General features: G+C 33.6%; 1 protein-coding gene across 1 annotated transcript; it reads left to right on the top strand.

The window, feature by feature from the left end:
• Positions 1-265: 265 nt before the first annotated feature.
• LOC144642487 (microfibril-associated glycoprotein 4-like) lies at positions 266-3,590 on the top strand. Its single transcript, XM_078501449.1, has 4 exons — positions 266-595; positions 1,575-1,689; positions 1,798-2,221; positions 3,328-3,590. The coding sequence occupies exons 1-4, from the start codon at positions 266-268 to the stop codon at positions 3,557-3,559; spliced, it is 1,101 nt and encodes a 366-aa protein (XP_078357575.1). The 3' UTR covers positions 3,560-3,590.
• The last annotated feature ends 19,324 nt before the right edge of the window (positions 3,591-22,914 follow it).

Genomic DNA, 22,914 nt, shown 5'->3' with positions numbered 1-22,914 from the left:
ACGTTTATTGATGCAGAGCAAAGCAGGGCTTCCTTTTCCCAGTGTCTCTTAGTCTTACTGAGATGATCAACATTCAGGTCTTCTTGCCATACTTCAGAATTTTTCACTCGCAAATGTAAGAGCACTAATGAGCTTTAAATATTAATGTCAATCAACAGTTCTAAGCTTACCAAAATTACCTTAACAACAAAACACCTGAAATCGTATAAGACCTTATCCTACTTAACAATTTTAGTACACTTATGTAACTCTGTGAACGTGAAACATGCATCTCTCGATTCCAGCTCTTGTCTGCGCGGCTGTATACTGTGTATACGGTATAAGCCGTATTTCGGAACCAGATTTTAAAGCTGTCAACTTTGCTAAAGCCATAGCAGGACAAAAGCTCAATGGAAGCGTGATAAAAGAGGTTGAAATTGAGTCGGAAAGTTCTTGTCGGCTTGAGTGCGTCGAGGAAGAGCGATGTCAGTCTTACAATTTTGGAACCACCAAGAACGACGCTGGCAGATTCAAGTGTCAACTGAGTGACTCCGATCGATTCTCAGGTCATGTCAACTTCACAGAGGATCAAGGTTTCATTTACAGAGGACTACAGGTAAAATGCACTCGTGTAGCATTAAATGTTGTTTTTAACCACTCAAAAGACGATTAACGAGTCTTTAGGAGTACACAAACTCTTTATAATAATTTTTTGCCAAGATACATAATGCAAGTGTTGTTAGAATTTTTTTTCAAAAGTCAGTTCTTCGGTGTAATGTACAAAGTTGATTTATAATGCAGATAGCTAAGATGAATAACAGCGTAAAGTATTTCTCATGATGAAAACTTGCTTACGGATTGGAAACATTGATTGAAAATACGATGGCTACAACGACAGAGTTAAATTTACATGCAGTTTTTTAGTTCGGTTTTATAAGAACTGAATACAAAGTAACAAAATTTCGACAAAGTTCTGCAAAGATTTGAAAACATGAAGAGCGACTTTCCGAGGACAGCTGCCCGAGGATTACACTTTTTGTGTTCAATTCGTAATTAGTTGGCATTTTTTATTACTGAGTAGCTTATTCCATTGTTACCGTTCTAGATAGGCCTATTGAAAATTAAAACAAACTTTGTACATTACATCTCAGTTAGTGACTACAATACAAATTATCGAAGGTTGCAGAAGTCCTCATTACACATACTCTCCTTAGTCTGCTTTGTAGGTGTTTATCAAGAACTTTCGGAAAATAAATTTATAATATGTGCGCGAGTTTAAGTTTTCAGTTTTGGCTTTCTCTGTTCGCAACTCTTTTTTTATTTTTGTAAATACTAAGAGTTCTACTAAGGACCCAGCTGGCAAGAAACGTTTTAATCTTAGTTTTCGCTCAAAAGTGCGATGTCATACAATACAAAAATATGTCCACTTAAGCCGCCTTCGTCCTTTTATTTGGCTTTCTAGAATAAACGACTACATTTAATCTGCGTTTAATTTAGTTGGTCAATGATAAAAGGCAATCACGAAAGGAAACGAATAAAGGGAGAAAAGCATTTTAAAGTCGTAATAAAAGTAACATGTTAGTATATATTCTTAGAGTTCCTGTGAGACAGACAGCTCGCCTTGTGGTGAAGGTGGAATTTGCATTCCTAACTATGAAAATAACAGCGTACGATGTAAATGTAAGGATGGATATAAAGGAAAACTATGCGGTAAGTTTAGGTCTGTTTAATCACAAACTTTTTGATGGGAACTCCGTTACAGAGAACCTTTTTCAAACACCTCAGTGATTAACATTTTTCTCTTTTTATCAATAAAAGAGCCAATCAAAAGCTGCGACCAACTCTTTCAAGATGGATTCACATCCAATGGCGTGTACACCATCGCTCCAGATGGCGGCAAACCAATACAAGTGTTGTGTGACATGACCACGGAAGGTGGAGGTTGGACCGTTTTCCAAAGACGTTTAGACGGCTCTGTTGACTTCTATCTTGGATGGGAATCCTACAAAAATGGGTTTAGAGATCTGAACGGCGAGTTCTGGCTTGGAAATGACAATCTTCACCGTTTGACAGCTGCTGATGACGTCATGCTGAGAGTTGACCTGGAGGACTTTGATGGAGATATCAGATACGCTGAGTATACGACTTTTAAGGTGGCAGACGAGGGAGATAAGTACCGGCTTTCGATTGGAGGATACTTTGGAACGGCTGGTAACTCCATGGATACCCACAATTCAGCAAAGTAAAGAAAGTTAATTAATATTTAATCAGAATAACAACTTTAGCTATTAGAGCAATTTCTTTTCGAAAGTTAGGATAAGTAAAGCAGTTTCTACCACTAACCAAATTGGTTCTCAACATGTTTGTTGCCGTCATTATTTAGGGTCGACCATGTTAGGTGATTTCACCTTCGGTTAAGTAGACTGTGTCAATTTCATAACCGCCCAATATATTGGTCTTACCATTCCAGTTTAGAGGAAATGAGCTTTGGAAAAATTTGCCTCTGGTCATCAGAATAATGCTATCACTCTGTTCTTTTTAGCAAGTATATGTAGTAGTGACGTAGTATCTGAGGATATTTTTGGACTATTTTCTAGCTGTCAGTGTCATATGTAAAACACGTATTCTTTGCTACACGTAATAAGTCTATTTTTGTTTTATATCTTTGTTTATATACAAGAGCACCACGACTAACACTCCCTAGTCTCGTTGTTGTTATATAGGCTGGTGCTTTTCTTTTTTTCTTTCTTTCTTTCTTGCTTGCTTGCCTGCCTGCCTGCCTGCCTGCCTGCCTGCCTGCCTGCCTGCCTGCCTGCCTGCCTGCCTGCCTGCCTGCTTGCCTGCTTGCCTGCTTGCTTGCCTGCCTGCCTGCCTGCCTGCCTGCCTGCCTGCCTGCCTGCCTGCCTGCCTGTCTGCCTGTCTGCCTGTCTGCCTGTCTGCTTGCCTGCCTGCCTGCCTGCCTGCCTGTCTGCCTGTCTGCCTGTCTGCCTGTCTGCCTGTCTGCCTGTCTGCCTGTCTGCCTGTCTGCCTGTCTGCCTGTCTGCCTGTCTGCCTGTCTGCCTGTCTGCCTGCTTGCCTGCCTGCCTGCCTGCCTGTCTGCCTGTCTGCCTGTCTGCCTGTCTGCCTGTCTGCCTGTCTGCCTGTCTGCCTGTCTGCCTGTCTGCCTGTCTGCCTGTCTGCCTGTCTGCCTGCTTGCTTGCTTGTTTACTTGCTTGCTTTCTTTCTTTATTTCTTACTATCAGGCTTCTTTCTTTCTTTCTTTTTTTCTTTCTTTCAAACTTGCATCATTCCATTTAGAAAACACTTTAAAATTATCATTCAAAATCACCATTCTGTTTTCTTCTTTAGTGGTATGCAGTTTACTACGAAGGATAACGACAATGATCTCATCAGCAGCAACTGTGCCCAGAGCTTTCAAGGAGGCTGGTGGTACAAGTCTTGCCACGCCTCAAATATTAACGGTTTGTATCTTAACGGGTCTCATTCTTCTCAAGGCCATGGAGTTGTCTGGTATGACTTTAAAGGCTTCTACTATTCACTTAAACGCACTGAGATGAAAGTTAAAACCAACGTCTGGTAATCCAGCACAGAAAACATCGTGACTTTAACAACATTCCCAAGAGCACTTGAGATGAAAAAGCTACAACAAAAAGCATCAAAGCAGAGCCTTTAATACGTTTTGTTATTTCTGAATATAATTTAATCAGAAAGACCACAAAACACACATCTTTCGAACAATTTATTGAAGAGCTCTCAGGAAAAAGTCTTGAAAATCACTAGGCTGAACTGAGTGGCTTTAATAGCTAGTCTGTATAACTGTATTAAATTGTAAAAAATGTTGTGGTTATTCATCGTGGTAGAGTACAATAATAAATTACTTTTCGTTTGTCTCACGACGTAGTCACGTGTGATGGAGATCGCGAAGTTTCGGCTCACACTGCTAGTCTTCATCAGGCGATAAGGTTGACTGGTTGTGTGTGAACTTATAAAGCACGCTGTTGTGGTTATTCATCGTGGTAGAGTACAATAATAAATTATTTTTCGTTTGTCTCACGACGTAGTCACGTGTGATGGAGATCGCGACGTTTCGACTGCACACTGCTAGTCTTCATCAGGCGATAAGGTCGACTGGTTGTGTGTGAACTTATAAAGCACGCTGCTGCGCTGTGATTGGTTGGTTTTCAACAGCTGTGATTGGTGCATTTCAATCCTCGCTGTTTTTGTGTCCTGTTGTTAGTAGTAATGTACTACACTCTGAGGCAAATTTGCCTTAGAGATGTAGTACATCACTACTTCCAGTGCTGGATACAAAATATGGGACAAAAATGGATTCAAATATTGGAATCAAATATTAGAATCAAAAACTGAAATTCAAACCCTAGAAAACCAAGCCTGTAAAACCAAGCCTGAAAACTTCTTATACTCTTTTTTAAAAATCTTGCATCTTAGTGCGTTTATAGTGGATGGGTCATTTCAACATTCAGTTATATCTATATTATCATCTCTTATAATGATTTCTATTTTTTTAATGTTTGAATTGATGATTTGTGATTTTAAAATATCAATTTTTTTCATTTGAGAATTTAGATGATTACTGAGTTGTTGTAGCTCGAAGATGTTTTTTTATGGAATTTAAATTTGAGATGGATTGTAGATGGAATAATATTTTTTCATTTAATTGAGCTCTATGATTGAGGGCTATCACAAGTTTTAGTATAGATATTGTATGTTTAGAGCAACTGTTCGTATCTTGATTTGATATTATTTCATTGATTAAATCAGATAATTTGTTGTTTTGTATTTCTGGTTTATTCATATAATATTAGGACACATTTTTTTCTTATATCATTAATAGTGCGTTTAAATATGTTGTAAATCTTTCATTGGAATCCAGCTGTTAAAGTCATCATTATATCCCTTCCATTTGACAAGAGCGTGTTTCTTTTTGTAGTCTCTACGGATCACTTTATCAATTCTGAATACATCCTGTTTTGCCTTAGAGATGTAGTACATCACTACTTCCAGTGCTGGATACAAAATATGGGACAAAAATGGATTCAAATATTGGAATCAAATATTAGAATCAAAAACTGAAATTCAAACCCTAGAAAACCAAGCCTGTAAAACCAAGCCTGAAAACTTCTTATACTCTTTTTTAAAAATCTTGGATCTTAGTGCGTTTAAAAATCAAATCGCTTGCTCTGCTCAAACCCTAGGTCAAATTAATATCCATATGGATATGTTTCTATATTGGTATCTGATATGTATTTTATTGCGCGCTTGTCATATCCAAAGGTGTATACCTTTTCTTCATATTTGTTTACAATTTGTTTATTCTGTCTGGTAATTTTATTTTCATTTACTAATGTGAGTTCTTTGATTTCGTTCTTTACAATTTTAATCATATTTGCGTGATTCAGTATCTGGGAATTTTCATGGTTTAACCTGAAACCTTTAATAACACATTTCTGTTTATTATTTCCATATGTGAAACTGTAATTCTTTGGACCTCCAGAAACGAATGTATTATTTATAGCTTCACCCCCTAATTCATCTGTTAAATCACCTAACATATCACCTGTTTCTATCACCTTACTATTTTGAGATTCGATATACACAATACTATCTGTATCAAAATATAATACCTGTTTATCTAAATAGTCTAGTTTTTCATACAACATTAACCGTGCACTGCTAGTCGTGAAACAGGCTACATAGATATTTGTATTATAGGAATTATCAACAAACTGATCCTTATAAGTGTAACTCATCTGTACCATCTCATCGGTTATGAAATTCATGTTTAAATTACCTATAGTATCGTCGAGAACTACTTGATAAAATTCATTTATATCAGTTACGTATTTGCACTGATTCATGTTATTTCGTTGACCAAATTTCCCCCAAAGTGAGTTTAAACACATTTTTGCAATGGCTCGTAAACCTGAATTTTCATTTAATTCACCTAAATCAATATCTAAATTCTTTTTGACTTTATTTCTGAAATTCATCTCGTCATTGTTATTTTTAAAATTATATTTCGTTGATTCAAGTTTGAGTTTCATAAATTTTTTTATATATCCCTTGAATAGATCGTCGGATGAGTTTTCAAAATGCCAAACTTCATATATTTTTGTAATTCTATACCCTTTTTCAATGGCTTTGTTGACTTCATCGGTTGTCCATGTGCCTATGAATGATCGTTCATTTTCATTATGTTGGCATCTTTCTTGTTGCTTTGATTTAGCACATGATATACACAGAGGGAACATTAGCTTTTCAGAATTTTCACATTTTATTTTTTGAGGCAGAACAGGATGGTATAGTTCTCTTGGTGCCAAAATTTTACATTTTATGAATCCATACCATTTCTTATCGTATTTTTCTGGCGATATAATTTTTTCAGGATGACCTATGGGATATTTCTTGTAGAACTGGACAGTTGGGTACAAGGAGCAGAAATCAACATATTTACCATATTCACCATCTTTGAAATTGTATAAGAGCTTGGAAGCATTAGTCCTTCCTCCGAAAAATCCATCCCTTGGGTTTAGTGGTCCAACCACTTCTCTATTCAAATCATTTTTATAATATTTCTGAAAACTTTTATCCTTTTTTAATTTACATTCCCACATCTCAATAAGATTGTAACCAGCACTCGTTATTTTGTTGTTTTTAGCTTTTGTTTTATTATATAAAGTACCCATATCGCATTGATTCTTATTATTGATTACATCAGGCTTGTAACAATCTGGACAACCATGCCAGAAACAACCTTGAAATTCATAAACAGTATTTGTAGATTCACAAAATCCATCTACTTTTAATTTGTTATTGATAACTTTTTCGCCACCTTCTAAGGCATGTTGAATTTTAATATTATTTTTCTCAGCAATGTAATCAAGCCATGCAATACTGACTGCACTATGGTTTTCTGTTTGAACAACGTTATCAACTACAGCTATGGTATTTTTAGGCATATAATTACCTCTATAAATAGCCATACAAACACCAGCTATTGTGATGTATTTTAGTGGATCAATATTTTCTTCATTTATAAAATCTTGTAATGAAATGTGAAAATGAAAACATAATTTTCATTAACACGATCGTCATACCATTGTAAAAATTTCTGTCTATCTTCTGTTTTCATTTGATTATAGCCATAATGTTTTTTGGAAGGCATCTCTCCTATATACTTTTGATTACAAACTTTGTTGAAATAATGTGGAAAATATCCTTTTTTCAACTCGTTTAAACCAAACGTTTTAGGAAACGATGATAACGATTGTTGAATGAAATTTAAGCTGTCGATTATTTTGATTCTTAATTGTGAAATTTCCATCATCATAATTTTTGCACCATTGTAAATACAATAAGGTTTGAAACCATTATCTATACACCATTTTAGTATAAAATGACTGTCATACCCTTTGCTATTATGAGCCAAAAGTGTATATCCTTTATATTTTTCATTGACGATTTTATTACAAAAACTATTAATATCATTGAAGATTAATTCATTACCATCGAAATCATGACAGATAGCTAAATTGACTTCGTGTATTCCAGTGTTTTGGGTACATTCGAAATCAAAAAATAAATATTTTTCATTATACGTTTTACATGAGTAGCAATAATCTTTTTTGAGAATGTTTTTATTTAATCGGCATGGTTTTTTGCTATTTTTGATGCAATTTCCACCCATAACTTTTATCTTTTTCATGAAACATTCATGTTTGCTTTCACAATATTTATTACAATTATTACACATTTTGAAACCGCATTTATGTATTTTAATATATGGTTTTAGTATGATTTGATTGCATTTTAAACATTTTGCTACACTGCTACATACTGAATCATCACTATCTTTTTTCGATCGGTTACTAGTATGGTTTTTGAAGCAAGTATTACCATGAAAAACACGATTGCATTGATTACATGTAACGTCTTTACCATTACATTTATTTCCATCTGGAAAATATTTGAAACAAGATAGACATTTTTGGGGGCATTTGTGTTTATCACGTCTCGTGTAAGCTTTTTTGCAAGAATGGCAGTAATATGCTACATCTAAAAAGGCTGTCATTGATTTTATGACATCAAAATGATTCCGTGTTTTGTATAAATAAATTTTATCCGTTTTACCATTATTGGATGTATATATGATTTCATTGAACTGCTCAGAATCGATAATGTTAATCTCAATATCTAAATGTGATGCAAAGCTATTTACATCTTCTAAAGAATTTCCATAATCATTAATTTCAACATTAGCATTATTATGAAGTTCTTTGGCTTGAATTTGTTGTAGTTTCCTACTTTTATTGAATCCATCTTTCAACTGAGTTGTAGTGTAATTCTCAGGGTGTAAATTAGCATAACCTGTTACTATTGCCCTAGCAAGGCATATTGAGTCGGTGTTTTTTATTGTGATAATGCATTGTTTCCTATTTACTGTTTGTTTTGATAAATATAGTCGACCTTTACCTGAAGGTATTTTAACAGATTGAATAATTATTTTGCAATTTTCTAAATTTATTTCTTTATACTCCAACGTATTGATTACATCTAAAAGTTGATTTAACTTGAAATCAGAAACTTTTAACAATTTTGTTGAAATCGGATGTGTTAATTCATTATTTGAAATTACCAATCTGAACCTATCATTTGGTTTTAACTGTCTTTTCTTTATTGTCATTTCAACCATTTTTTCAAAGACACTGAAAACGTCATTTTTATTACCTATGAAATTTTTGCGTACAATTATTTTAAATTCATTTGTGTAAGCATTGTACTTTTTATTTACCGTATTTCCGATTTCAGTTATTTTGAATAGAGGTTGGTCATTGGATGTTGTATCAAAAATACTGTCATCGAAATTAAATTCATTGAGTGTCCTGTTTAAGGTCTTATCGTTCTTATATTTTTGAATTTTATTGATTACTTTTTTCCTTGTTGAGTTTTTTACAAGATCTATCCATTTATAGCCTAGTGCCTTTGCATCCCTCAGGTAACTTTTTGATAGTTGTTTAAGAGTATTATGGGTTTTTGTTATTGGTTTAGGAGTATTTGAATGAGATTGGTATGTCTTCTTTTTTGGTATTTTACGCGAGGGGGTGGGGCTTTGATTCGGCTTCTGGGGCTCGTGTGCTTTCGGCTCGACCTTTTTGTGCTCGTGTGCTTTTGGTTCGGCTTTTAGTGATAATACTAGTTTTATGAGTTCAGTTTTAGATAATTTTTCTAGATCTAATTCATTCATATTAATATATGAGATATTTTTTTCCATTTTTGTGTACTATATAGAATTACCATTTCTTTAAGTCCTTTATAGTAAAAATTATTTTTGAGATTTTTTTGGTGCGTTTAAAAGATAACCAGAAATAAATATATTTTTGGTCACCTAAGGCAACAGATAAAAGCAATTCATATATACTGTGCTATACAATATATAATTATATAATATTGCTTTATATGTTTTCAGCTGGTATTATGTTGTACTGGTCTTCAATAGCCTTGATAACAGTATTTTTAATATGCTTCTTGGTCCTCATGTGAGAGTGCTTTCCAGCGAGCGTGTAGTCATGTTGACATGCATCACATATCCATGATTTGTTTAGCATATATCTGGTCTTGCTTTCCTTAATAGCGTTTTGTCTGTCTTCTTCATTATCGTATTTTTTATTTCGTCCCATTATATATACTATATATTATTTCCTTAAGTGTTTTTTATAGTGCGTTTAAAACTGGAAATATCAAAATTAACGTACTATAAAAAGTGACTTAAAGAATTGTTATATAGTATAATTATATAGATGAACAAACAACTGGTTGAAATGGAAACAATCGAGATGCTGGATGATATATGGTTTATCCATAGCTTGTATCCAGGTTGGGGTGCTAATGAGTCTGGTGATATTCTTTATATTGCCAAGAGGAAAATTTTGAAACCAAAAATGACTGATTCAGGAATGGTATTTAACGTTAGCAATGGGCATGGTTTTAGGCTATATCAAGTCGATAAATTCGTTTTTGAGGTTTTTAATGATATTGAATCAGTTGATGGTGATATCATTCATATAGATGGTGATATAACCAATAACAGCTTTCTTAATTTGAAGCTTGTATAATATTAATAATTTGGTTTGCTTACACAGCTTTTATGGTATATAAATATATTTTTTATATTTATGTATAGATGCTGGAATCTGAAAATATTTAAACCGTCCTAATGTATGGACTGGTTGGGCTCTTATACTAAAAAATAAAATATGGAAATTCAGGTGTGTACCCCCAGCCGTGTAGTGACATGATTAATATTTAATAATGCATGAATTCTTGCCCATAATTAAACCATTTGGTTGAAAAGTTGGTTCGTTTTTTGGTTTTGGCTTAGGTTGACATATGCAAATCAGGGCTGGAACCCCAACGGTTTTGAAATGATTAATATTTAAAATGCTTCTTCATATGATTTTTTAGCCAATCAAAAACTTCACAAAAAGTTTTTTATATATAAACTTTTTGAGTAAAATTTACTCAAAAAGTTTACTCAAAAAGTTTATTCTAAAATTTACTGCCAAACACAGCTGTGCCGTGAAGTTATGTGTGTTATATATATAATGGTTTGTAATTCTGAAATCCACGATGAATTAAAAATTTTAAAAGAACCTATATGCCCTTTATGCGATCAACTATTGATAGAAGGTAACAAGGATGCTGAGCCATGCTGTAGTAAGCAGGATATGTCAAATCAAAACGGTATAAATGTTTGTATTAATTGCGGTTTGGTTCATGGTTCTATTTATTACAATGAGTATTTCGATTTTTACGAGAACATACACAAGATATGGCGTAAAAGCATCTATCATCGTAAATACCATGTTGAGAATGTTTTAAACGATTTATGTATTAAAAATGGAGTTCAATTGTCTCATAATCAGCGCGATAAGATTTACAAAGTGTTTCATGAGATCGATACTATTCTTCCATCTATAAATAAAAGAAGAAAGAGGATGATCTCAACGAAATATATTATAAGACAGCTGTTTAAAATGCTCGGTATCCCATACAATTTCATGTGTGTTACTAAATCAAAAAAAACGCGAGCTTTTAATGATAGATATTGGGCTGAAATTTTAGCATTAAAATCGTCCCAGATCGCACGGATTATTTGGTAAATTTATCATCATACTTGAGCAGATACCGATCGATTATTGGACCGGTATCACATATGTAATCGTCAATGCTTTTCATTGTATTTAGGATGCTAGACGGATTATAATAGCCACTTCTCATAGCGCTTTTAATAGAGTTCAAAAGGTGTTGATAGCTTTGGTAAGCATATATGGAGTTATGAATTTTTAGTTCGAGATTCTTATGTATCATCAAAGCCTGAATCAATAATGAAATTGTTGATATTGTGATCAAAGCAATGCCACCAGTCGCTATAGAGGAGGCGAATCCGCTTGATGCAAATATGATAGACAATGAATTCCCTAATAATTTCCATTTTTTGAAACGTTTCACAGCCCGCTTATAAGCCCAACATTTTCGATGATATGTTTGATAATAAGCTTTCAATTCTATAATTTGTTCTTCTGTAAGTTCGCTTGATATATGGTTCCATGTAAATATGCATTTTCGATGTTTAGTCATATATATTAGTTATATATGATTTTTTTTGTTTTATCATTTTGTAATTTTAGCATTGCGCTTGTTCTTTATTGTGTAATACAGCTTCCTTATGTTTTGAATTAATCTCTCAATAGAATCAATAATATTGCTAACCAATTTCACTGTTTTCATATAATTTAATTAGATAAAATCGTTGGAGTTAGATAATTTATTCGAAGAATACAGCCTTTGTTTTATCTAAAAACTGAATTTTATGATACTCTCTACCATTTATCGGATATGCAGTTTTACTAAAACCGATTCTTTGTACAAAGTAATCTGAACTGATTTTAATGTTGGATGCATTGATATTAAACCCAGACAATGTTTGATCAATACTCATAGCATTATTGCAAACAGCGATTCTAAATTGAGTCCCTATTTTAGTATACCAGAGGTTTAAAAATTTAGTTATATAAACATCTCTGATTTGCTCTGTATATGAATCTAAATCATATTCAAGTGCTAACTTATTATTCTCTACTTTTATCCATGGGAAATGAAAGCTACCCTCGTTGCCTAATTCTATTTTAATTCTTTTATTATCACCGATTTTATAGTCGTTTTTAAATGATATATATATAGTGTAGTCATTGGATTCAGTGATATTTTCATTTAAATTAATTACGTAAACACCAAAAATACCATTCTTCGGATCAAAATCTGCTAGCACTTTTGATTGGAAAAACACAAGACCATTATTTAATCCCTGAATTACCGCTCCGTTTGCATCTGCCATGATGAATTCAGATGGATCCGTTAGATCATAAAAATACTCGAAAATTTTATGGTAATAGCTGTTGTTTCTTTTTTTATCCATTTTTAATTCAAGATCAGACTTCAAATTGTCCCGAAAATTTTTTAACTGTTCATAATTAACAGCTTGGTCATTAGTAGTAGCTGGTTTAATACCATAAATAGCCTTTGTTTTCATATCAATTGATGCATTGAAAGCTATTCTATCATTTTCAACATAATATAGCTGATCGTATATCCTAGGATCAACGTTACTCTGATAACCTTTTATTCCATAAATCACGATATATGTTTGTAATTTTGGGACATATGCGTTCCCTGATTTCATCTTTAAAACGATATCAACATAGAGATAATTATTAGGATGTTGTTGATATTTATTAATTTGTGCTATTGTTCGACTATATCCATCATAAACTCGCGTAGTTGATTTGTCGATGTTGTCGATTGATGATACAATATCGATATCTAGACTATCATGATCTATTTCAGCTGGAAAAAATAGCTCGAAAACCATTGTGTATCGATTGATTGGTAAACTATATACATTGATACCTAATCTGCTTGAGTAGTATCCTTTGTTGCTGTCAAGTACCAGCTTACTGTCTACAACTTTCGTATTGATCTTATGGTATGAATTCGGATGATCGATTAAACTGCCTAACTCTATATCATCTTCCTCGCTTAATTGATTGATACTATCGGTCATTATATGGGCAAACGTGTTTTCTTGACCAACGGAAGTTATATGACTGCTATCAACATGATCAAGCATGTATTTTTTGTTTACAGCGTCTGTATCATTGGTTGGGTTTTTTAGATGGGTTATATTATATCCACCCATATCGAGATTTGCCTGCATCATGTTACTACCGTGAATATTGAGCCTATTTTGTATGTTCTGAGCTAAACCATTACCAACAGCCTTCGTTAAAAAAGTACTGTCGGCATATATTTTGGAAGCCTTGCTCTGAAGGGTATTAGCCAAAATAGCACCTGTTTTCTTCGTTAGAAAAGTATTGTCGGCATATGTTTTATCAGCTTTAAGCGCGTCTCTGGAGTCAATATATTCTTTATTCATTACGTTTGACATATTGCTGTATCCTTGATCGAAATTCGGAACATTTATTATGCTGTTAAATGTTTGTTCGTCGTTGGTACTTAGATCAGCTTTATCAGCGAGTTTGTTGTTGAGTTCTGCTTTGACTTTGTTGTCTTCCAACCTCACGTATTCCACATTTGGCAAAGATGTATCGTTATACAAACCGATATAAAAGGGCTCACTATTGAATATATTACACTGGCCCAAATCAAAGTCATTGCCCTTAGCGTCTTTAGTAAGACATTGACGTTTAACGTACCCCTTATTAACTCCAGACGAAAGATCAAGAGCATATGTATCGAGATCAGCATCGATAGCTACATCAGCTTGTGTATTTAACCTGAATATCTTTTTGTTATCCATATCGAAATCAGCTCCCAGTTGTTTAAAACCAATTGCAGGTTTTGCACTTTGAGAATATTTGGTATGCATAAAATCATTTTCGTTATTAATGTACCCCATTTTCTGTTAATATGTTAGATTAAATCTTCTCATCGAAATTTTTTGTTATGAATTTACGTGGTTTATCAATATATAAAAAGCTGAATGGGTCTTTAGTTGCTTGCTCGTATAGCTCTTTTGGAATACTGTTTTCACGGCATATCAGTGCCCTCTCATTAGCACTTGGGAATTCGTAAATACAGAAATGCGAACAGTTAAGTCTTATGTCTTTTTTCGTTTTAAAATAGCTTTGAGACAAATATATCACGCTACAGTTTTTATGTCTCCCTTGTATAAAATAATCGATTAATGGTTTTTGATTTTTATCACAAACATAATCGTCAAATATCACGAGCTTTTGATTATCATCATTTAGTTTAGAAACAGGAATTATTTGGTCGTTACTAGCTTCAATAATGTTATAACCAGCTTCATCGCTTATTGGTTGGAACACATTGATAAGATTCTGGTATTTAGACTGGTCTAAATTTTTTGCATATAAATATATTTTATCGAAATATAATAAATTGTAAATCATATGCATTAAAGTATTAGTCTTTCCCATATTACTCGGAGCGCAAAGTAGCATACGAAAACATTGATTTGGCATGAAATCGTATACTTGTTTAAAGTTCGAGACTATATCGTCTTCAGTGTCATAATTTGGTATTTTCATATTATATATATCAGTTATATAATATGAAAGACGCCTGAAAGACTAATGAAAGACTGATGAAAGACTGATGAAAGACTTCTGGAAGACTAATGAAAGACTGATGAAAGACTTCTGGAAGACCGATAATAATCTACACTAATATATATAAATGAGTCTATTAGCTTGGCAAAAAATTGCTGACCAAAAAGAGGAAGTTGAGAATCAAATCAAAAATATTAATAATCAAATAATGTCTTCAAAATTACAAGATGAATTAGGACAAATCAAATTCATAAAAATGTTTAAACCAGTAACATCTCGTCTCGACACACAAATTGAAGCAACTAAAAAGTTGGAAAATAAAGGGGTAAGAGAGGGTGATCCTCTTCCAGAATATCCAATTGAACCAGAAGATGGGGGTGATGAAATGCCCGATTTTGATCCACCGCCACCCATTGATGAAGCTCAAACAGAAGATGAAGATGAAATGCCCGATTTTGATCCACCGCCACCCATTGATGAAGCTCAAACAGAAGATGAAGATGAAATGCCCGATTTTGATCCACCACCATCAATAGAACGGAAGAGAAAAGAATGGTCACCTAGCTCTATCAATAAGAGTAAGCAAAAGGAATTAGATAATGAACGCAAATATCTAGCCGAAGAAAGACGCCGTGTCAATGTTTTGCTTGGGAAATTAAATAAGAGTGGAAAAAATTATGTTAAAACGGGAAAGTATCGTGGGCTAACATATGATGATCTATTAAAACAATCAGATAATTTTACAAAACAAATTAACAATATTGAAAACCAGTTGTTATTAACTAAGCAAAAAATACAACGTATGGAGTACAAACGGGTTCCCTTCACATCATTTGATTTACAAGAGAGTTCAAAGAAATTAAAAAAGACCCCAAAAAGTAAATCTAAAATAAAATCAAAGCCAACTATAGTCAAATCATTATTTGATAAGATAGATGCTATCAGGAAGGACACAGCGCCTGATTCTGATTCTGATAGAGAAGAAGTGTGGGAAGGCAGTAGGCTAGCCCATAATTATAAGGCTATTTATTACAGAGACCCTGAAAAACTTATTGAAAAATTGGATATAATTTGTGGAAGCATATCCGCTGGAAATACGAGTTATGAATTAAAAAACCAAGGTATTACAATATTGGATGAACTGTTAAGAGTGAAAAGAATTACAAAGCGTCTGTATGAAAAAATTTATAACAAATATTTTATCTAATTTAAATATATATAATGGAGAAGCATTTAATACTTAGTTCATTCAGGGCGAAAAGACAAGCCAATAATTATAATCAGAAAGCACATGATTTTACAATTTATCTTGACCAGCCTTTATTCCTAGATCCAAATAAAAATTATGAAATGGCACTGGATGAGATTATAACGATGACATATAGTTGGTACAATATCGCATCCTCATTCACTAATACTAAAATAAGATATCGAAAAACCGTTGGTAGTGATACAAGTTTTAAAATATTGAATTTCCTAATGGAATGTATTCATATACAGACATTGATACTTTTTTAAAAAATACAACTGGTAAAGATGGTGATAATTATCCATTTTCAGTTACGTTTGATTTATCATTATTTAGAACAATAATAACCATAAAGCCAAATTATGAATTAGATCTATCTGTATCAGACTTTAATTTGATTCTGGGTTTTGAAAAAAAAATTTTAACTTCAGGGAGTAATATCAGTGACCATATACCCGATTTGACGAGGAGCGTTGATCTGATATGCATCCATACTGATTTAACCAGTAGAAGCTTAACAGACGAATCAAGAGATGTATTATTTTGTTTTAGTATAATAGCACAAGGAATACGTAGATCATTTCCTTTCACTCTTGAACCAAGACGACTGAAATTTTCACCAATTAATAAAAATAGTATTGATTCAATCAGACTATATATAACCGATTCGTATAATCGTCCCATTGATTTAAATGAAATCGATACGGCGTTTCATATCGTTATCAAAGAGGTGAATTAATCTAAACTAATAATATAAAATGAATCGAGTATACGAATGGTCAAAATTTTATAACCCTAAAAAAGGTTTATATCAATATCGTCATAAAGGATCAGGTTTAATAACTAATGATTTATCAAATATCGGAGAATATTCTAAAAAAATGGTAAAAGATATCAATAAAACTGTAAAAAATATCAATAAATCACCTATCATCAAAGCACAAAAGAAAGGCTTAAAATCAGTGTTGAATAAAAGTGAAAAAGCAGGTAATCTTATTTTGAAACGATTAGCACAGTTGAAGTAAATTATCTAAACTAATAATATATATGAATTTTAGAAGCATAGACAATGTTGCAAAAACAGATTATCTAAGGTTCAATTTATCTACGCCTATTATTCAGCCGGCAAATGGACTATATCAGGAAAAAACAGGGTATATATTCAATATGACTGATCGTTCTTCATGGTTTGATTGGTTTAACGGGTATTTTATGGTAAAGTATAAGCTCCAGAAAAAAGCCGATGGCACTAATATAGTGGCCAATAATTTACAAACACCAATAATAACGTCGACGATAAATGATACTACTAGTTTGATTAATCACGTTATGATAACTTCAGGAGGTAAGAAATTATACGATGGGAACGATATGCACAAAATTTCTTTCATTAAAGGATTGCTTGAATTTTCTGATGACTTTAGTCGTACAGTTGCCACTATTTTCAATTGGTATCTCGATGATAGAGCAGTATTAGCTGGTGATTTGAGAACTGCCCCCAAAACAGGAGCTATTAAAAGAGCTGAACTGTTTTCAGAATCAAAAGACGTATATGGAATCATTCCATTAAACAGGTTTTCATTTTTTCAAGAGCTTCGAGATAAAATGCTACCACCAATGCAAATTGAACTAAATATAACACTAAATGATGATCGAGAAATCATTTACAGAGTCGCAGGTGATGAAACACGTTATGTGATTCAAGACTTTCAGTTATGGCTACCGCGTTTGAATTTTACATCAGCAGGACAAATGTTAGTGAATAATAGCTTTTTAACAGCAACAAAATGGACATATTTAAGAGAATTCATTAAACATTCTTCGCCAACTACAGCCATTTCGGGGGTATATCAAATCACACCATCTATTAAAAATGCAAAGCATGTTTTTGTATACTTACAAAGAAACAAGAGTAATAATGAATTAGCAAACACCTTTATTTTTGATACTTTTAAAATAAATTCAGCCGATAATAATTGCAAGCTATCTACTTGCCGTCTACAACTTGGTACTTCGTTTTTTACTCCAGAATTAGAGTATGATTGCGATTTTATACCGAGACTATATAATGATATTCAAGAATATGCTTTCAGACCCAACGATTACAATAGTGGCACGCAGTTGACTTTGCAAAATTACTCTGAATTATATCCTGTTATCTATTTCGATTTAAGAAATCATAAGGAATCGGTTTCTGATGATCCAAAACAGTTATTGTTTCATTATCGATTGAATGTACAAGCTACTGACAATTATATGATTTACGCAGTCGTTCTTTATGAGGAAAGAATCGTTATCGATAAAATTGGTAATGAACTTATTGTTATGTAATATTTAATCTAACACTATTATATATAGAGCAAGACTATGAGCACAAAATATATTTCAACATATATTCCTCTTTCAGAAGGACAAATAAAAAAGCTAGCCAGAGCAATCAAAAATTCAAGTGAAATCAGTTTATTAATTAACAAGAATCAGATAAAAAAGAAGGGTAATACTGAGTTATACCTTACAAAAAGACAAATAACACGGCATAATAAAGTAAAAAGTGAAGGTAAAGGCATTACATTGAGTTTATCTAAAGCACAAATAAGTAAAATGCGAAAGGTGATTGGAAAAGGAATACAAGTCACTCCTGATAAAGGAGGGTCCGGTATGCAAATAGAATACCGTATTTTCTCGAATAAACGCCGGGGGCGTTTATTTAAAACTTGGCCTCAGAGACCCGGCGTTTATTTGAAGCCGGCGTTTAATCGGGGTCCGGCGTTTATTTATGAAGTAAAATTTTCAATCATTTTTAAGTTAAGGCTAAAACAACTGATTAACAAACGCTGGAGGGATCCTAGCGATTTTAGCGACAGCGAGCACTACAACAAAAGAAAGAGAGTGCGTCAGTCATAACAAAAAGAGCATGCCAGAACATTGACTAACATTGCTATATTTTCAATTTTGGGCTGTTGTACGTCATAAACCGCAGTTAATGTTGCGCCAGAGTTGTTCGTAAAGCATTTATTAAAATAACAAAAGCCGTATACCATATAGTACGTGTCATAGCAGTGCTTTTCTAGTGAATATCTTCACTTATTGGATCGACGCAAATAAACGCCGGGACCTCGATTAAACGCCGGGACCCCGAATAAACGCCGGGGACGTTTATTTAAAACTTGGCCTCAGGGAACCGGCGTTAATTTGAAGCCGGCGTTTAATCGGGGTCCGGCGTTTATTCGAGAAAATACGGTACCCTTATTATCCATCACCAAACATTAGGAAACAAAGATCAAAAAACGGTGGTAAAATCAAACTACCGACTAAAAGAGATGCATTATCTTATAGGAGTCCTCCAATTATTGGTTCGTGGGCTGAATATGATAAATTTCTTAAAGGCGGATTGGTGCTTCCAAAAAAAAAGATCTTAAAACCAAAAAAAAAGTAAAAAAGCCAACATTCCATAAGAATATACCGATGAGTAATTTTGATCTAATAAAATGGTGCAGATATTTAAGCATCCCAATCAGTGATGTTTTGTCAAGGGATTAAAGAGTACCACATAACCATAGACAAGCATTATTTATTTACAATCTTGAACCATCTTATATGAGCGGTAGCCATTGGGTTGCAACTTATGTAAAAGATAAGGTAATCAATTATTTTGATAGTTTTGGTATGCCTCCATTTCAAGAAATAGTCGATCACGCAAAAAAGAAGAATTTAACATTGATACATCAAAACAATCAGATACAGAATATAAATACAACCACATGCGGATACTTCTCTTTATACTTTCTCAACGAAATGAATAAGGGGAATTCGTATTATAATTTATTAGAAGTGTTTGACATATATGACACAATGAATAATGAAAAATTCATTCAACATTATTTCAAAAATATGTAACGTAATATATATACAATGACTAAATCGTATTGTGTACGTGAAAAAATAAAAACTAATTCAGTTCCTAATTCTGAAAAATATATGAGAACAAAAAACAATCGTTTAATACTCAAATCGAAATGCGTTTCTTGTGGTATTACTAAAACCCGTTTTGTTAGTGAGAAAAAGGGGCGTGGAGTAGGTGAAACGATTAACAAAAAGGTCGGCGAAAAGATTCCAGGGTTCAAAGAGAGTCAGCAAGTGGCATCTTTTTTAATGGATATCACAGGAGCAGACAAGGATTTATTCAAGAAGTACTGGAGCGGTAATTTTTTGAGAGGTATGGTCAATAAACAGAGCGGGATTCAAACGAAGAATTTTTGGAAGCCAGCTGGAGCATATAAAAATGAAAATCTCGACCCCAAATGCAATTTCAGTGAGTATAAAAATGGAAAATGGATAAATCATTATTGCGATTAAATATCTAATCAATATATATAATGTGCCAATCGTATTGTCTATCGTGTAAAAAACAAACCAAATCATTAAACTCTAAAAAGGTAAAAGCTAAAAATGGTCGGCTTATGGAAAAATCAGTTTGTCAAATATGCAGGAAGAAAAAAAGCAGATTTATTAAAGGAGGTGCTCTTGATATACATAAATTGATTGGGAAATTGCCAAAACCAAAAGCCGGCTGGGTACCCCCTGGCTATGCCTTTTTGGGTCCTTATAATCCTATCGAAAAACAAGTGAAATATGATCCAAATACAGGTGAAATACTTCAAATATTTCAAAAACCGACAGGCAGAACGGATGAAATAGCGATGAGGCATGATATTGCATACAGCGTTTGTGGAAATAAAGCAAAATCTAAACAACTAAGTTGCAAGCATAAAGCTGACCAAAAAATGATCCAAGAGCTCGACTCTACCCCTTATTCTCAACGTCAATGGGGTCATACTGTCGCTCGTAATGTAATTGCAACCAAGGCTAAAATAGGGCTCGGTGTTAAAAAGCCAAAAAACGGAAAACGGCGTTGAGTAAAAATGATTGGTCTCAACAATTAGCCGATGAGTTACATAAACCAATCAGACGAAAATTTAAAACTAGAAGAGTAATATCAAATGGAATTGACGACATATGGTCTGCTGATTTAGTTTTTATGGATAAACTTTCAAAATGGAATAAAGGTTATAAATATCTATTGACTATAATTGACGTATTCAGTAAATTCGCTTGGGCTATACAATTGAAAGATAAGAAAGGTGCATCAATAACTAGCGCTTTCAACAATATTATCATTAATGACAAGCGTAAACCTGAATATCTCTGGGTTGATAAGGGATCTGAATTTTATAACAAAACGTTCAAGGAATGGCTAAAGCAAAATGATATTAACATGTATTCCACTTTTAATGAAGGTAAAGCTGTTGTTATTGAGAGATTTAATAGAACTTTGAAAAATAAAATGTACAAACAGTTTACTATTCAAGGTAATACACAGTATCTTGAAATACTTCCAAAAATAGTAAAAGAATATAATAATACAAAACATAGCTCTATCAAAATGACACCCACAGAAGCTTCAAAGAAAAAGAATGAAGGAACTGTTTACTTTAACCTATACGGTGATATGGAGCCATTATCAGCTAAACCAAAATTTAAGGTTGGTGACAAGGTCCGAATATCTAAGTATAAACGAATTGTTTTCGATAAGGGTTATACACCGAATTGGAGTGAAGAAATGTTCGTAATTACTAAGATCCAACATACTAATCCCATTACATACAAAATAAAAGATTTGAATGATGAAGAAATAAAAGGTAGCTTTTATGAACCTGAACTGTTGAAAGCAAAGCAGGATGTATTCAGAATTGATAAAGTGATCCGTAGAGACTACAAAAAGAAACAGGCTCTTGTCAAATGGAAAGGATATAATGATGATTTTAATAGTTGGATACCAATGAAGGATCTACAACATATATAAACGCACTATTAATGATATAAGAAATTAATATATTGTGTTATTAATATATAACAATTGATGTTTTGGAATGATAATATTGTTAATGGCCGATACCAGAGATGGTTTACCAAAGAAGACAAAATGAAAGCTATAAGGCGCACAAAAGCCCGTTATATGCAAAATACACGATGGTTTTGTGAGCAATGTAAAAAAGAGTACAGTCTGGGTAGCAAGTGGACCCATATAAGACAATCCCATTCGAAAGCACTATAAAAAAAGTTTGAAAAAGAGTATAAGAAGTTTTTTTTATTTTGAAGCTAGGGTTGTCCCCCATATTTTGGACCGACCACTGAAGTCACATAAAAGGGCTGGTTCCAATATTTGATTCCAATATTTGAATCCATTTTTGTCCCTATATTTTGGATCCACCACTGGTAGTAGTGATGTACTACATCTCTAAGGCAAATTTGCCTCAGAGTGTAGTACATTACTACTGTTGTTCTCTCAGTGGTCCGCTGTCGTACAGTTCTCCTGTTGTTGTGTTTTTTGATCGTGGGCATCCATGCTTCAGGAATTTCAATTCCATTATCCATGTTGATATTATTAGGGTGAAGTCCAGTGAGAGTCACGATCAATAAACTCTACCTCGTTCCAAAGGGGGTAGTGTCCGGTGTTGTTGGTGTGTTCTGCAACGGCGGAGGTCTGGGTACGGGCGAGTCGGATGTCCCGGTCGTGTTCTTTGATCCTGTCTTGCATAGGTCTTTCCGTCTCACCGATGTAAACTTTGCCACATTCACAGGGAATCCTATAAACAACGCCATCTTGCTTAGTGGAATTAACAGCGTCTTTCGGCCGTACTAGGTGTGATCGTAGTGTGGTTTCCGACTTGAAAACAACCCGCACGCCTTGTTGTTGTAGGCAGCGGCGAAGTTGTTCGGAAAGGCCTTTGACGTAGGGTCAAACCGCAGTGGATTTAAACTCGGTCGTGGGTTCAGCATTGGTGCTCGGTTTTCTGGTCTTGGTTAATTTCATGAAGTGCGATTTCCTATAATAAAGTAGGAAGGGTGGCCCAGCCAGCACTTGGCTGATATCAACAGGGACAGCTTACTTATATTTACTTTGATTTACGTTTGCGGCCATAAATGGACTCTCTTATCTTAACAATTGTATAT

Source organism: Oculina patagonica, chromosome 2 (genome assembly GCF_052425735.1).
Source record: "Oculina patagonica isolate OP01 chromosome 2, crgOcupat, whole genome shotgun sequence".
Taxonomy (NCBI): Eukaryota; Metazoa; Cnidaria; class Anthozoa; order Scleractinia; family Oculinidae; genus Oculina; species Oculina patagonica.
The sequence above is the reverse complement of the archived record's forward strand: the minus strand, read 5'-3'. Positions and strand labels throughout refer to the sequence as shown.